Source organism: Rhinolophus sinicus, chromosome 14 (genome assembly GCF_057876585.1).
Source record: "Rhinolophus sinicus isolate RSI-liver-muscle chromosome 14, RSI-T2T, whole genome shotgun sequence".
NCBI classification, from domain to species: Eukaryota; Metazoa; Chordata; class Mammalia; order Chiroptera; family Rhinolophidae; genus Rhinolophus; species Rhinolophus sinicus.
The window spans coordinates 182,930,157-182,943,689 of NC_142514.1; the positions used below are offsets into that span (position 1 = coordinate 182,930,157).

At 51.3% G+C, this 13,533-nt stretch overlaps 2 protein-coding genes across 6 annotated transcripts; one reads left to right on the forward strand and one right to left on the reverse strand.

Annotated features, from left to right (window-relative positions):
- Positions 1-636: 636 nt before the first annotated feature.
- KAT5 (lysine acetyltransferase 5) lies at positions 637-7,662 on the forward strand. Of its 5 annotated transcripts, none has more exons than XM_019737772.3 (14): positions 637-830; positions 930-996; positions 1,319-1,387; positions 1,479-1,615; positions 1,909-2,064; positions 2,154-2,228; positions 2,330-2,404; positions 2,718-2,966; positions 3,042-3,131; positions 4,463-4,603; positions 4,683-4,776; positions 6,667-6,826; positions 6,937-7,018; positions 7,104-7,662. In XM_019737772.3, exons 1-14 carry the CDS (start codon positions 819-821, stop codon positions 7,236-7,238), a joined length of 1,542 nt encoding a protein of 513 aa, XP_019593331.1. In that variant the 5' UTR covers positions 637-818; the 3' UTR covers positions 7,239-7,662. The 5 variants fall into 5 exon arrangements, with proteins under 5 accessions (XP_019593331.1, XP_019593333.1, XP_019593328.1 ...); XM_019737769.3 differs by having other exon boundaries at positions 696-830; positions 1,882-2,064; XM_019737774.3 differs by lacking the exon at positions 1,909-2,064 and having other exon boundaries at positions 692-830.
- Positions 7,663-7,735: 73 nt separating this feature from the next.
- Positions 7,736-9,000, reverse strand: RNASEH2C (ribonuclease H2 subunit C). Its single transcript, XM_019737775.3, has 4 exons — positions 8,760-9,000; positions 8,378-8,568; positions 8,179-8,298; positions 7,736-7,870 (listed from the first exon to the last, which is right to left on the reverse strand). The coding sequence occupies exons 1-4, from the start codon at positions 8,929-8,931 to the stop codon at positions 7,844-7,846; spliced, it is 510 nt and encodes a 169-aa protein (XP_019593334.2). The 5' UTR covers positions 8,932-9,000; the 3' UTR covers positions 7,736-7,843.
- Between the last annotated feature and the right edge of the window lie 4,533 nt (positions 9,001-13,533).

The following is a 13,533-nucleotide window of genomic DNA, read 5'->3' on the forward strand; positions in this document are numbered from 1 at the left end:
TACATTTCCAGCAGTCCTGCCCTCAGCACCCTATTTAAAATTGCAACCTACCTGCCCATCTCCTTTACCTTGTGCATTCTTTTTGGTTTCTCCAATCACTTTTTAATAAACTAAGTAATTTACTTTTTAATATATTTACTGTTTGTTATATAAACCCAGTGTAAGCTCTATGAGAGCAGGGTCCTATTTTATTCACTGATGTATTCCAGGATCCTAGAACAGTGCCTGGCACACGTTAGATTATTAAACATTTGTTCAATGTATGAATGAATAATGTTGTATTACTTTTATAATTAGAAACCTAATATAGAAAACAACCTAGAAACCTTCCGTGAGTCCCCATCCTTAACGAATGAAATCCACAAACTTGGCCAGGCATTGAACTCCCTTCATAGTCCCGCCCACTTCTCCAGACCCGCCCCCCCCCACTGAGCACTCGCGGGTCACAGCGAGTGACCTCTCCCACCGCCACTTAGAGACGCCGGAATCTCGCCACCCCCAAAGCACAAACACTACCCCCACGTGACGCGCGCTGCGTCCACGTGACCGGCGTCGCACCGGTGGGCGTCACGTGACAGACTCAGCTTTCCTCCAATCGTTGTGCACGTTGTGGAGATTCCTCCCAGGACCCAACCCGAGACTTAAAACACCCTATTCCCCCGCCCCCCAAACGGGTCGGCTCCCCGCTTCCAGCTGGGCGGCGGTGTATTTCAAGGGTCTTTTCTAAGGCGTTGTCCGGAGGTCCGGGCCTACTGCACACTCAGTCCCGGAAGTGACGTCTCCCAGAGGGGCCGGAAGTGTCAGTGGAGGGAGGGAAGATGGCGGAGGTGGTGAGTCCGGTGCCCGGGGCGGGGCGGAGGGAGCCAGGGGAGGTGGGTAGAGCCCGAGGCCCCCCAGTAGCCGACCCTGGCGCCGCGCTGTCTCCCCAGGGGGAGATAATCGAAGGTTGCCGCCTGCCGGTGCTGCGGCGGAACCAGGACAACGAAGATGAGTGGCGTGAGTGACGTCGGGGGGCGGGGCTAAGAACCTGAGGGCGAGGGGCGGGAGTCAACCGAACCCTTGGGAGGGGGAGGGGCTTCGAGAATTCTGGGGGCAGGCGGGGCGCAGATACTCAGGAGGGGCGTGGCTTTTAGCCACTCCGAGATGGACAGGGCGGGGCTTGGAGAGGGGTTGGCACTGGGTGACTAAAGGGGGCTTGGGCGAGAGCTTCCAAGTGCTGGGGCTTAGAGATCAGGCCTGGGGGTGGAGTTCAGGTCGTAGGAAGGTGGAGCCTCATGGCCTGGCGGGTCTAACGCCCCTGCCTATGCTGTTCCCACAGCCCTGGCCGAGATCCTGAGCGTGAAGGACATTAGTGGCCGGAAGCTTTTCTACGTCCATTACATTGACTGTGAGTGCTGGGCCAGGGTGAGGAGGGGCTGCAGGGTAGGGTTGGGAGGCAGTCTCTGGCATTGCTTCCTGAGACATCCCCACTGCTGCAGTCAACAAACGCCTGGATGAATGGGTGACCCACGAAAGGCTGGACCTGAAGAAGATCCAATTCCCCAAGAAAGAGGCCAAGACCCCCACCAAGAACGGACTTCCTGGGTCCCGCCCCGGCTCTCCAGAGAGAGAGGTGGTGAGTAGGTCCCCTACTTCACCTCTTCTGTCCTGCCTCCTACTTCTCTCATCTTTTGGCCTCAGTGGCTCCTGGATGGGCTGGACCGGGCCACACCCTCCCACCCTGGCTTCAGCTTGTAAAGGATGGGGGCCAAGCTGCAGATGTAGCTTCTAGAGTCCAGCGGCTATTCCTGTGTCCTTGAGAGGGCAGCGGGTGGGGTTTGATCACTCCATGCTGAGGAGCCCCTATTCCCCTTCCCCATCCCACCACCATCCCCACCCCAGAGGAAGACCCTGGACCTATCTCTACAGCCGGCCTCCACCCAGGCCAGCGGGAAGACCTTGCCAATCCCGGTCCAGATCACACTCCGCTTCAACCTGCCCAAGGAGCGGGAGGCCATTCCCGGTGGCGAGCCCGACCAGCCGCTCTCCTCCAGCTCCTGCCTGCAGCCCAACCACCGCTCAACGGTACCCTCAGCAATTCCAGGGACCTTGCTTTCCTCTCAGGTCCCACCTTCTCTACCTTCTGACCCACCTTTCTTGGTTTCTCTCTGCAGAAACGGAAGGTGGAGGTGGTTTCACCAGCAACTCCAGTGCCCAGCGAGACAGCCCCAGCCTCAGTTTTTCCCCAGGTGAGTCCTCCAAACCATCTCTTTCTTTCTTCTACCTCCCGGTAGCTCCTTTCAGACTCATCTCACAGCCACCCCTTCTGTTCCTATCATCTCACCTACAGAATGGATCAGCCCGTAGGGCAGTGGCAGCGCAGCCAGGACGGAAGCGAAAATCGAATTGCTTGGGCACTGATGAGGTAGGTCTGGGGAAGAGGGAAGCTGGATGAAAAGGAGAGATGGGCGGGGTGGCAAGTTTAGTAGCCAGTTTAAAAATAAATGAGTGTTGGGCAGCCATGGTGTTGGTGGGATTGGGAGCCAGGCAGAGCTGGTTCAGATTGGTCATTGGGTCATCTTTCCCAAGTTTTGAATGAAAACTTCCCACGTCTTGCATTCTTTATCTGGAAAGCGGGAACTATAGTACTTCCCTGGTAGGTTAGGCTTGAACAAGGAAACGTGTGGTGGAGCTGTAGTGTTTCCTGTAACGCAGTGTCTTCCACTGGCCCTGAGCAGGACTCCCAGGACAGCTCAGATGGAATTCCATCAGCTCCGCGCATGACTGGGAGCCTGGTGTCCGACCGGAGCCACGACGACATCGTCACCCGGATGAAGAACATTGAGTGCATCGAGCTGGGCCGGCACCGCCTCAAGCCGTGGTACTTCTCCCCGTACCCACAGGAGCTCACCACGTTGCCTGTCCTCTATCTCTGCGAGTTCTGTCTCAAGTATGGCCGTAGCCTCAAGTGTCTGCAGCGCCACTTGGTATGAGGGGTCCCAGGAGGCCACCCTCCTAGCACCCCCACCCTGTCCCATCCCTGACCTTTCTCTCTTCCTCAGACCAAGTGTGACCTGCGACATCCTCCAGGCAATGAGATTTACCGCAAGGGCACCATCTCCTTTTTTGAGATCGATGGACGCAAGAACAAGGTCAGTGGCTGAAGGACAGTAGGGAAATCTTGGAGCTGGGGTTCGGGGGAGTCAAATGAGCACTTTTTTCCTATTCAGGAAAACACTGAACAGTCTGACCAACAGATCAGTTAACCCATTTTTATTGAGTTCTTGCTGTAGGGCAGGTGCTGGGAGGTATAGACAACCAGGAATTAGATAAAATCTCTGCTCTCTGAGAGCTCACAGTCCATAGGGAAAATCGACATGTCAACAGCCACTTAGATTCCAGTGTGATAAATGTCATGAAACAAAGGGTAAGTTGTTAGGACCCAGAGGAGCTAGTCATCAAAGCTTCACAGAGGAGGTGACTTACGAGCCTTGACATAAAAGAACAAGGTGGGCAAGGGAGTCCCAAGCAGTGGGGTCCTGAAGGGCAGGCGTGGATGTACAGGTGGTGTGACAGGCAAAGACCCTTCTGGCTGAAGGGCAGAGAGAAAGAGGCAAGGCTGTTACAAGGGACAGAGCTGAAGTGGAGGGTGGGAATGGCAGTTGGAGAGGAGCTGGGAACACCAGAGGCTTGGGGCTTCAAACCTGACTTAGTCTATGGCTGTGGAGAGGAAGGAGTAACTTGGAGGGACCCTTAAGAGAGACTTTCCTCATTCCTGGGGTCCAGAGGGTGCTGGGGGAGAGGCAGGCATCTTGACTGGTGGGGGAGAGCTCTGGCTTGGGTGCTGGGGGAGCTTGAGAGGAAGACGCTGCTTTAACTGTTGGTTCTGTATTATAAGTGGGGACTTGGGCATCCAAGTGACAGTGCCCAGCAGGTGGTTAAGGAGCCATGTCTGGTGCAGGAACAATTGTGTTTAGAGGTAAAGGAGCAAAAATAATTCTCCTGGGGGAACTCATAAGGCTGCTAATTTGTTAAATTCCAGAATTTCTCACCTCAGTTGTAGACTACTAGATCAGTTTCCAAGACGTGTGACCGTGTTGTGTTTTTTCACAGCCAGAGTCCTAAGACTGTCACGTGGGCAGACTTCTCTCATAAGCCTTCATCAATCTTTCTCCTTCGGGACAGCAGTTTTTTGATTGTTGTTAACAATAGCAGAGGACAGTGGATGTCCCCCAGGCCAGATTTAGGTGGAGGCATGGGAGCAGGGGTACACCAGCCCAGCTCATCGGGAAGCGGGTTGTCCAGTAGGGCTGGTACATGGGCTCTTCAGCCCTGAGAAGCAGCCCTGCCGTGCAATGGGTCAGGCCCTAGGGAAGAAGGCTTATCACCTATCAGCCTGGGGTACAAAGCAGCTCCTGGTTGACCCTGGCCCAGTAGCCATGCTCGAGGGGTCCCCAGTTATGACAGGCCTTTTCCTTTGCAGAGTTACTCCCAGAACCTGTGTCTTCTGGCCAAGTGTTTCCTCGACCACAAGACACTATACTATGACACAGACCCCTTCCTCTTCTACGTCATGACGGAGTACGACTGCAAGGGCTTCCACATTGTGGGCTACTTCTCCAAGGTGAGCGCTTACCGGGCCTGCCCCTCAGCTCCGGCCTGAACCAGGTCCCTTCTCTCACACTCACCTGACCCTTTTCCAGGAAAAGGAGTCGACAGAGGACTACAACGTGGCTTGCATCTTGACCCTGCCTCCCTACCAGCGCCGGGGCTACGGCAAGCTGCTGATTGAATTCAGTGAGTACCTGTGCTCCCAGATGGGCTCGGGGTGGGTGCTGGCAGTCCCTGCCGGTGCCTCACACGCAGACGTGCTGGCTTGCTGGGATCTCGGCTCTGGCTGTGCAGCCCTGTCACCAGGGGAGCCGGCCAGAAACCAGGATGAGACTCTCCCAAGGTCCTTCCATTCTCAGGGTGACTGCCCTGCTTATCTGGACTAGGTTCTCAGTCCCTCACTGTTCCTTGGCCAAGGTTCTAAGCACCACCCAACTTTTCCCAAATTGGATTCATCTGCTCCTGCCCAGGGCCTTGGGCACAAGCTGAGCCAGCCACTGTTACTCACCCCTCTGGTACTCTGATGTCATACAAGTTCCTGGGCAAAGCTCAGTGGTTCATTTCCCCACTTGTCCCCTAACCGTAGATGTTCAAAATGCTGTTAACTCAGCAAACAGATATAAGCGCTGACTTGCGTGGATTTGGCCCCCGCTCCTCGCATTGTCTGGTCAGTCTCTTAAAGCCCACAAAGGACTGTGCTCCTCATCCTTCATGAACTCTTCAGTGTCCCCTCACCTCCAAAGCCCCCTTCTGCTTCCCAGCCTCCATTCACTTGCCCCTCACGGGGCTAACCAAGCCAACCTGAACACAGGGAGGGATCCGTCGCTGTTTGTCTGGTGAAGACACAGAGGCTTGTCTCGATCAAGGTCATGGTCATCCATTTGAGAAATTTTATGGGTAGAATGATGTCAAGATAGGGCTCACATCTTCAGGAAGCCCTCAGCCTGCTAAGCAGGCAGATGCTTCAAGAAACTCAGTCTAAGCCTTCGGGCTCAGACCTCAGTGGAGATGGGATGCAGGCGGGGCCACCAAGGAAGTGTGCTCAGTTTGGCAGACAGGGTGGGCAGCTGTTCCCTGGGGGGGCTAGGAGTTCCCTATGGCTGAGGGCAGTGTGGTCTCTGGTTGATCTGTCAGGACTCCACATGCATTGCAGACCCAACAAGGCTGAGTAGGAACCCAGTGTGTCCCCTTTCTGTGCTTCCTCTCTCCAAAGTACAGCCTTTTCTGTCCTGACCACTGGGTTGCTTGGTGGAGGTCATGAGATCAGGCATGAAGGGCTGATAAAGGTGCACCAAGGAGAGGACAGCACAAAGGGCTCTGGTCCAACACGAGGCTGGTTATGACAGGGTGAGGAAGGGCTTCTGGTAGTGGAGACATCCGAGGGCTCTGATGGAGAGAACAAAGGCTCTGCACAAGCAACTTGAGGCCACATGGTTGCAGGGCCTGAGGTCTCACCAGGAACTGCCTGCCAGTGCCCAGTGGTCAGCGGGTGAGGAGGGCAGAGCACTCAGAGTGGGCGGGAAAGAGCTGCCGGAGAGGCCAGTTACATGCTAAGGAAAGGCTCCCCTCTGATGGGAAGCCCTCTGGCACTCCTCTCCTTATGGTCTGACAACCACTGGTCAGGCCGGCCTGGTCTTAGAGCTGCTGACATTCCTCAGGCCACGGGGACTGATTTGACTGAGAATCCAAGCATCTCAGGCCTGGACTAGGGGTGGGGTTTGCCCACTTTTCCTCCTCCCAGGTACAGAGAGAGTGGGACGACAGAAAAATGGGCACTTTCTTTAAGCCATTTTCTCTCCCTCCCCCGCCCCTAAGCCCTCACTGGCTCCTGAGCACCCCTTTCAATGCCCTCTGCACCCTCCACTTGAACTGAGCACACAGGTGAGTGAATGTTCGTTAGTCCTTTATGGGGAAGCAGACACAGAGCAGACAAGCCACATACCCCAGGACACACAGGACCACCACATGGCAGGGCCAGGATGAGAAGCAGGCAGTCTGCCTCTAACCTGTGCTCTTCAACACTGGTTATAGGAAGCTGCGAGTGCTTACCCACCTGCTCCCTCTCCACTGCTTTAGGCTACGAACTCTCCAAAGTGGAAGGGAAAACGGGGACTCCTGAGAAGCCCCTGTCGGATCTTGGCCTCTTATCCTACCGAAGCTACTGGTCCCAGACTATTCTGGAGATCCTGATGGGGCTGAAGTCAGAGAGCGGGGAGAGGCCGCAGATCACCATCAAGTGAGCCTGGCCCCACCTACCTGGGGGTGCATGGCATGCTCATTCCTGGGGCTCCTGGGGGCCTGGGGCGGAGAAGGCCCCCAGGGGACCTGATCTTTGCCCTCCCACAGCGAGATCAGCGAAATCACCAGCATCAAGAAGGAGGATGTCATCTCCACTCTGCAGTACCTCAACCTCATCAACTACTACAAGGTAGGGAGGCAGGCAGGGGAGACCGGTGTGGGGAGGGGCGTAGTGCAGGCCCCACGTGCTGACCTGCCTGGTCCCGTCTGCCCAGGGCCAGTATATCCTCACACTGTCGGAGGACATCGTGGATGGACACGAACGGGCTATGCTCAAGCGGCTACTCCGCATCGACTCCAAGTGTCTGCACTTCACTCCCAAGGACTGGAGCAAGAGGGGGAAGTGGTGACCACGTACTGCCCGTGGTAGTGCCAACAAAGCTGGCAGAACTGGGGCTGACAGCCCACCCTGCCCCCACCAGGGCTCCCGAGAGGGACACCAAGGGAGACGGACCAGGCGGAGGACAGGTCCGCGAGAAGAGGATGGGCCTGGTAGGGGCCGGCTGGTACCCAGCACCAAAGTGAGCTCAGGGCTCTGGTCAGCTCTAAGGTCAGCTGGCTGCAGGCCCAGGCCTGCCGTGAACCAGGGACTGGAGGGAGCCAGGCAGCTGTGTACAGTGTTGGGGGGGGGGGAACTTTGTACAGAGGGTGGCTGTAAAAATTTCTTTTGTAAAGTAGGAGTTGGGTCGGGGGGCGGGAGGGGTACTGGCTGCAAAATTCTGGGGTCTCTCTTGCCCCTACCACCCCCTGGCAATAAACTGTTTCTCCAGGCCAGAGCCAGAAAAGGTTCTTGTGGGAGATGGGGCAGTGCCGGCTTAGGGGCCCCAAATATGGGCAGACTCACGGGTGCTGTGAAGAGCTTGTTTATTGGAGTGATGAAATCAGTGGCTCCAAAGTGAAGAGCTGGTTTACTGGGGTGAAAGGATTGGTGGCTTTCAACTGTGAGCTCTGGTTCTCAGTCGTCCTGCACCGGTGCATGAATCTGCAACAGGGGTTACTTCCTATTGGATTTCTAAGATGGAGTGGCTGGGTGGCCCACATGCTGGGGGAGGAACCTGCTGCTTTGAATAACACCCCCTTCCAGGCCAGAGAAGAATGGTGGGGAAGCCACACTGCCCTTGCCCAGTCTAACCCTCCTGTCAGACCCAAGCTCCATCTGTCCCATTGTGCTCCCCAGCCCCAAAGCCCCAAATCCACTCAGGCAATTGCTGGGCAACCCAGGAAATAACTGAAGCCAGAGCGGGGGAATGCATGGGGTCTGGGAGGAAGAGGGCACATCTATCTACTCACCGCTGCAGCAAGGCTGGGCCAGGTTAGGGCCGCACGCACTTTGGCATCCGGGCCAGGGATGGTCTCCAGGCCCCACACGGTGAAGCGGCTGAAACTGGCAGAGGCTCCGATGAAGCGGTCCTGGGGAAGAGGTCCGACTCAGCATGGGGGCCGCTGCTCCCACCCGCACCTCCGGCCAACTCGATTCCCCTGTGCTCACGAAGTCCCGCTCCAGCGCCTCGGGGGGTTCCAGCAGCTCCTGCTCCTCTTCATTCTCTGAACCCTCGGCGAAGTCCTGTTTCCCCAACACCTCTCCCTTCTCTTCCATCCTCATCACGTATCCCACGAGGCTGGGCGGCACCTCCACCTCCTCGCCCCGTAGGCTGCGGCCCCGAAACGACACTTCAAGTCCTGGAGGAGGCAGGCGCAGGGCCTCAGTGAAGGCCTGAGCCAGGCCCTGCGGGGCAAACCCCCGGTAGCGGCCCTCCAGCTGCCTCCGGTGGACCATGATCCCCAGGAGCCCTCGCGCCCCTCCACGCCGACGGGAGTGCGGCGCCGGCGCGGGGGCTGCCGGGAGCCGTAGTCCGGCCGCGATCGCTCACCTCGCGGACCCTGGCGGATGGCCGGAGTAAAGAAGCGCTCCACGGGGGCGGGCCGGTTAACCGGGATTTCACAGGGCAGAAGGTGCAGCGTGACGGGGGCGGTGTTGCGCAGAGTGACGAGGCGCAGGTGGACGCGGTGCTTCACCACGTCTTCCTCGTCGCTGCTCTCCATCCTCCGCTGCGATTCCGCGGCTCGCTGGCCGAGGCCGAAGCTGGCGCGTAAGCCGCGCGAAGCCTGTCGGGAGGCCGTGGGCAGTCAATTCAATCTCCTGGGAAGCGTAGTACTTCCCTGACGCTCTTCTGCAAGCTCCACCTCCCTGTGTTCAAGTCCAGCTTTTTTTTTTCTTGAAAATTTTCAATGGTACTTTTTTTTTTAAGTAACATTTTTTCCCCCCAAATGCAGTTCACATACAATATGATATTAGTTTCAGGTGTTGAGCAGTACATTTGTTTTCCGAAATGTACACTTTTTATATTGACTGATAGGGAGTTTTTAATTTTACTAGGGACATCAATCAACCCTTCTTCAAATGCATGGAAGATACATTATCCGAATTTGTGGTTTGTCTCCCAAACCTGTGTATAGTCTATTTTTATTAACACAAAAGATAAATTTGTGTAGTCAAATTTATCAACTTTTGTTGTTTTCACAATACTTTTTTGGTTTATCTCTAATGTTTATTCAGATACCCAACTTAGGTATGTTTTGTCAAGTTGTCTCATAAAACAAACACCTACAAACTGGTAATTCAGATTAAAATTGCATTTAATTCTTAGATTTGAAAAAGAGAAAAACATCCCCAGACGTCCAGAAAGTGGACTTGGTGTTCTGTTGAACATGAACAATTTCACAGAACATCATCAGACAAGGTCACTCCGACATAAGGGATCAAGACAAAAACAAGATCACTCTGTAATCGTGGGAATGTGGACAAAGACACGAACATTGTCCAACCTACAAAAATGATGAAACAGCCCTCTATAAGTGACTGTTGCTTTTTTGGGGGGCTGGGGGGAAGGGGAACAGGACCCACCTTTCCCCGCTGGAGTCAAACTGGCAACCTTGTGGTTGAGAGGACGCACTCCAACCAACTGAGCCATCTGGCACTGGCCCATATGGGAATTGAACCGGCAGCCCTCGGCACTAGGAGCATGGAGCTCTAACCGCCTGAGCCGCCTGAGCCACTGGGGTGGCCCGACTGTTGCTTCTTTACCAATTACAGCTTTAGCCTCTGTTTAGTTAAGATCTGTTAACTTTAGCCCATCAGAGAAAACTCCCACTTCCTGACAGTATCCAATCCAGAGAAAAGCCCCACTTCCTTAAACCTTCCTCCCAATCACCTAACACAAGCCCAAATTCTATAAATCCTTTCTAACACCCTCTTACTGAAATGCCCCACAGTGCAAGAGTAATAAACTCATTTGTTCAGTCACAGATATGTCCCTGGTGGGCTTTGGCTGGAGGGCGTTGACAGAGTGTTGCTTTGGTTTTCTATCAAGAATAAGATATTACCATTTATTCATGTCATTTTTTATGTCTCTGCACAGATGTGAGGTTTTCTTCACAACTTTCTAGGTATAATAATACCTAAATTATTATATTTTAAAGTTTTTTTCCTATATAGCTTATATTTGTTTCTATTACAAATTAGATCTTTTTTCCATTTTTTCTGATTATTACTTATCTATAACAGAGTTTGGCAAACCTTTCTTATGGTCTCCATCACAATTGATTAACTTTGTCATTGTAGCATAAAAACAGCCATAGACAATATGTAAATGACTGAACATGGCTGTGTTCCAATAAAACTTTATTTGCAAAAACAGGCAGTGGGCTGGATTTGGCCTGCAGGCCGTAGTTTTCAGGAAAGCTGTTGATTCTTACATATTAATTTTTAACCAGATATCTACTGAATTTTTTATTACTCCTAATAGTTTTCATTTAATATTCTTGAGTCTTCCAGAATTAGTCATCTGACTTCCAAATAATGATAATTTTGCTTCCTCATTACATCGTGTAATTGGTTTTCTGGCATTATCAGAACAATCTCAAATATTACTGATTTCAATAGACATCGTTTTCTTTTTCCTGAAACTTTCATGGGAAACTGTTTTGCTACTTTACCAATAATCATAAAGCCACCTTTCAATATGTTATATATGTCTTGTTAAATACTACAAGGGTTTTTAACTCAAGAGTAGATGTTGGATTTTATTTTTTATATTTTTGTTTTTTAAAAGATTTTACTGGGGAAGGGGAACAGGACTTTATTGGGGAACAGTGTGTACTTCCAGGATTTTTTCCAAGTCAAGTTGTTGTCCTTTCAGTCTTAGTTGTGGAGGGCGCAGCTCAGCTCCAGGTCCAGTTGCTGTTGTTAGTTGCAGGGGGCACAGCCCACCATCCCTTGCGGGAGTCAAGCCTGCAAGCTTGTGGTTGAGAGGACACGCTCCAACCAACTGAGCCACCTGGGAGCTCAGCGGAAGCTCAACTCAAGGTGCCGTGTTCAATCTTAGTTGCCGGGGGCAGAGCCCACCATCCCTTGCAGGAGTCAAGGAGTCGAATGGGGAGTCTTGTGGTTGAGAGCCCAATGGCCTATGTGGGAATCGAACCAGCAGCCTTCGGAGTTAGGAGCACGGAGATCCAACTGCCCTGAGCCACCTGGCCTGCCCTATTTTTCATATTTTAGTTCTATAAGTTTCCCGTAGTCTGGATTTCAGTGATTGCATTCCTGTACTGTCGTGTTCATATGCCCTGTATTTCCTGTAAATTAGATCTAGAAGCTTCATTGGATTCTTTGTGTGTGTGTGTGTGTGTGTGTGTGTGTGTGTGTGTGTTTCCATCAGAAGGGACATAATATCGTATGTCTCTCTTTTTTGTGAGGCTAGCAGCAATGGATGACCATTGCCTGGATCCTTTCATTACTAGGGGTTACCAAACTGATATTCTAAGTTCACCAATTCTTCTTCATTTACCAGCTGGAATACATCTATAAGAAACCAAACTCCTCCCATCAACTATTTGGTGGCCCACTGGTACGGTGAGTATAAGAAAGGCAAAAATAATTGCTTGATACTTTCCTCTTATTTCCCAGTTTTTAAAATAGTAAGTTATTTTCCTAGCATGTTCCGATGGTGACCTTTAAAACAAGTATTAAATAATGGATTTTAGCATTTTGAAGGGTTTCACTTAATTGTAGTTATTATTTTTTAATTTTTATAAGATTTTATTTGAGCCAAACCGATGACTATGCCAGGAAGCAACATTTCAAATGCTTCTATTGTAGTTATTATTCGAATTTCCCCGCCTTTTGCCCCTGGGAGCCTCTTCAAGTTAGCTCCCCAGTCTTTTGATTGTGACCCTAGGAGACTTTTATAAGTTGCTTTGTCTTCCGGAACAATGAGATTTGTTTTCATGCCTGCTAACACAATGTCCATTCCTGCAGCCCGTGGATCAAGGAGTAACTTTGACTCTCAAGTCTTATTATTTAAGAAATACATTTTGTAGGACTGTAGCTCCCATAGATAATGATTCGTCTGGTGGATCTGGGCAAAGTATATTGAAAACCTTCGGGAAAGGATTCACCATTTTGAATGCCATTAAGAACATTCGTGATTCATGGGAAGAGGTCAAAATATCAACATCAACAGGAGTTGGAAGAACTTGATTCCAACCCTCTGGATGACTTTGAGGGGTTCAAGACTTCAGTAGAGGAAGTAAGAGCAGATGTGGTGGAAAGAGCAAGAGAACTAGAATTAGAAATGGAGCCTGAAGATGTGACCGAACTGCTGCCATCTCATGATCAAACTGTAACAGATGAGGAGTGGCTTCTTCTGGATGAGTAAAGAAAGTGGTTTCTTGAGATGGAAACTACTCCTGGTGAAGATGCTGTGAAGATTGTTGAAATGACAGCAAAGGATTTAGAATATTACATAAACTTAATTGATAAAGCAGTGGCAGGGTTTGAGAGGATTGACTCCAATTTTGATGGAAGTTTTCTGTGGGTAAAATGCTATCAAACAGCAGCATATGCTACAGAGAAATTGTTTGTAAAAGAAAGTGTCAGTCGATGTGGCAAACTTCGTTGTTGTCTTATTTTAAGAAATCGCCCCAGCCACCCCAATCTTCAGCAACCAGCACCCTGCTCAGTCAGCAGCTGTCAACCTCGAGGCAAAACCCTCCACCAGCAAAGTGATTACAACTCGCTGAAGACTCAGATGATGGTTAGCACTTTTTAACAATAAGGTATGTTTTAATTAAGGTATGTGTATTGTTCTTTAGATGTAATGCTATCTCACACTTAATAGACTACAGTGGTGTAAACATAACTTTTATATGTACTGGGAAACCGAAACATTTGTGTGACTCACTTTATTGTGATAGTCACTTTATTGTGGGGTCTGGAACCCATCAGCAACTTCTCCAGGGTCTGCCTGTACTTTGTGTCACTCAAGGAATTGGTCCATTTCATTTAAGCTATCAGATTGTGGCCATCGAGTTGTTCATCATCTTTCTTTATTATCTTTGTAACGTCCATGGGATCAGTAACATGACCCCTCTTGTTTCTGGCATTAGACTTCTTGGAACGAGTCCAGAGTGTGATATTAACTGACCTGTGAATGATCAGCAAAGAGCACCTTCTGTGGGTGTATGAAGTGGACACATTCCTTTTTCAATCATGCCCGTCCTTGACCAACAGGTTCATTGTTGCGGCCTGCACAACACAAGCCGTGGGAAGGCGAGGGATAAACTATAATAAAGAGACAGAGACTCATA

Bases quoted from the DNA above. Each gene is read 5' to 3' on its own strand.
- KAT5 (XM_019737768.3), top strand. From the start codon at position 819: ATGGCGGAGGTGGTGAGTCCGGTGCCCGGGGCGGGGCGGAGGGAGCCA. The intron at 1,388-1,478 runs GTGAGTGCTGGG...CCACTGCTGCAG, and splicing joins CTACGTCCATTACATTGACT to TCAACAAACGCCTGGATGAA. The intron at 6,827-6,936 runs GTGAGCCTGGCC...GCCCTCCCACAG, and splicing joins AGGCCGCAGATCACCATCAA to CGAGATCAGCGAAATCACCA.
- RNASEH2C (XM_019737775.3), bottom strand. From the start codon at position 8,931: ATGGAGAGCAGCGACGAGGAAGACGTGGTGAAGCACCGCGTCCACCTG. The intron at 8,569-8,759 runs GTGAGCGATCGC...TGCCTCCTCCAG, and splicing joins CATCCGCCAGGGTCCGCGAG to GACTTGAAGTGTCGTTTCGG. The intron at 8,299-8,377 runs GTGAGCACAGGG...CCTCTTCCCCAG, and splicing joins AGGCGCTGGAGCGGGACTTC to GACCGCTTCATCGGAGCCTC.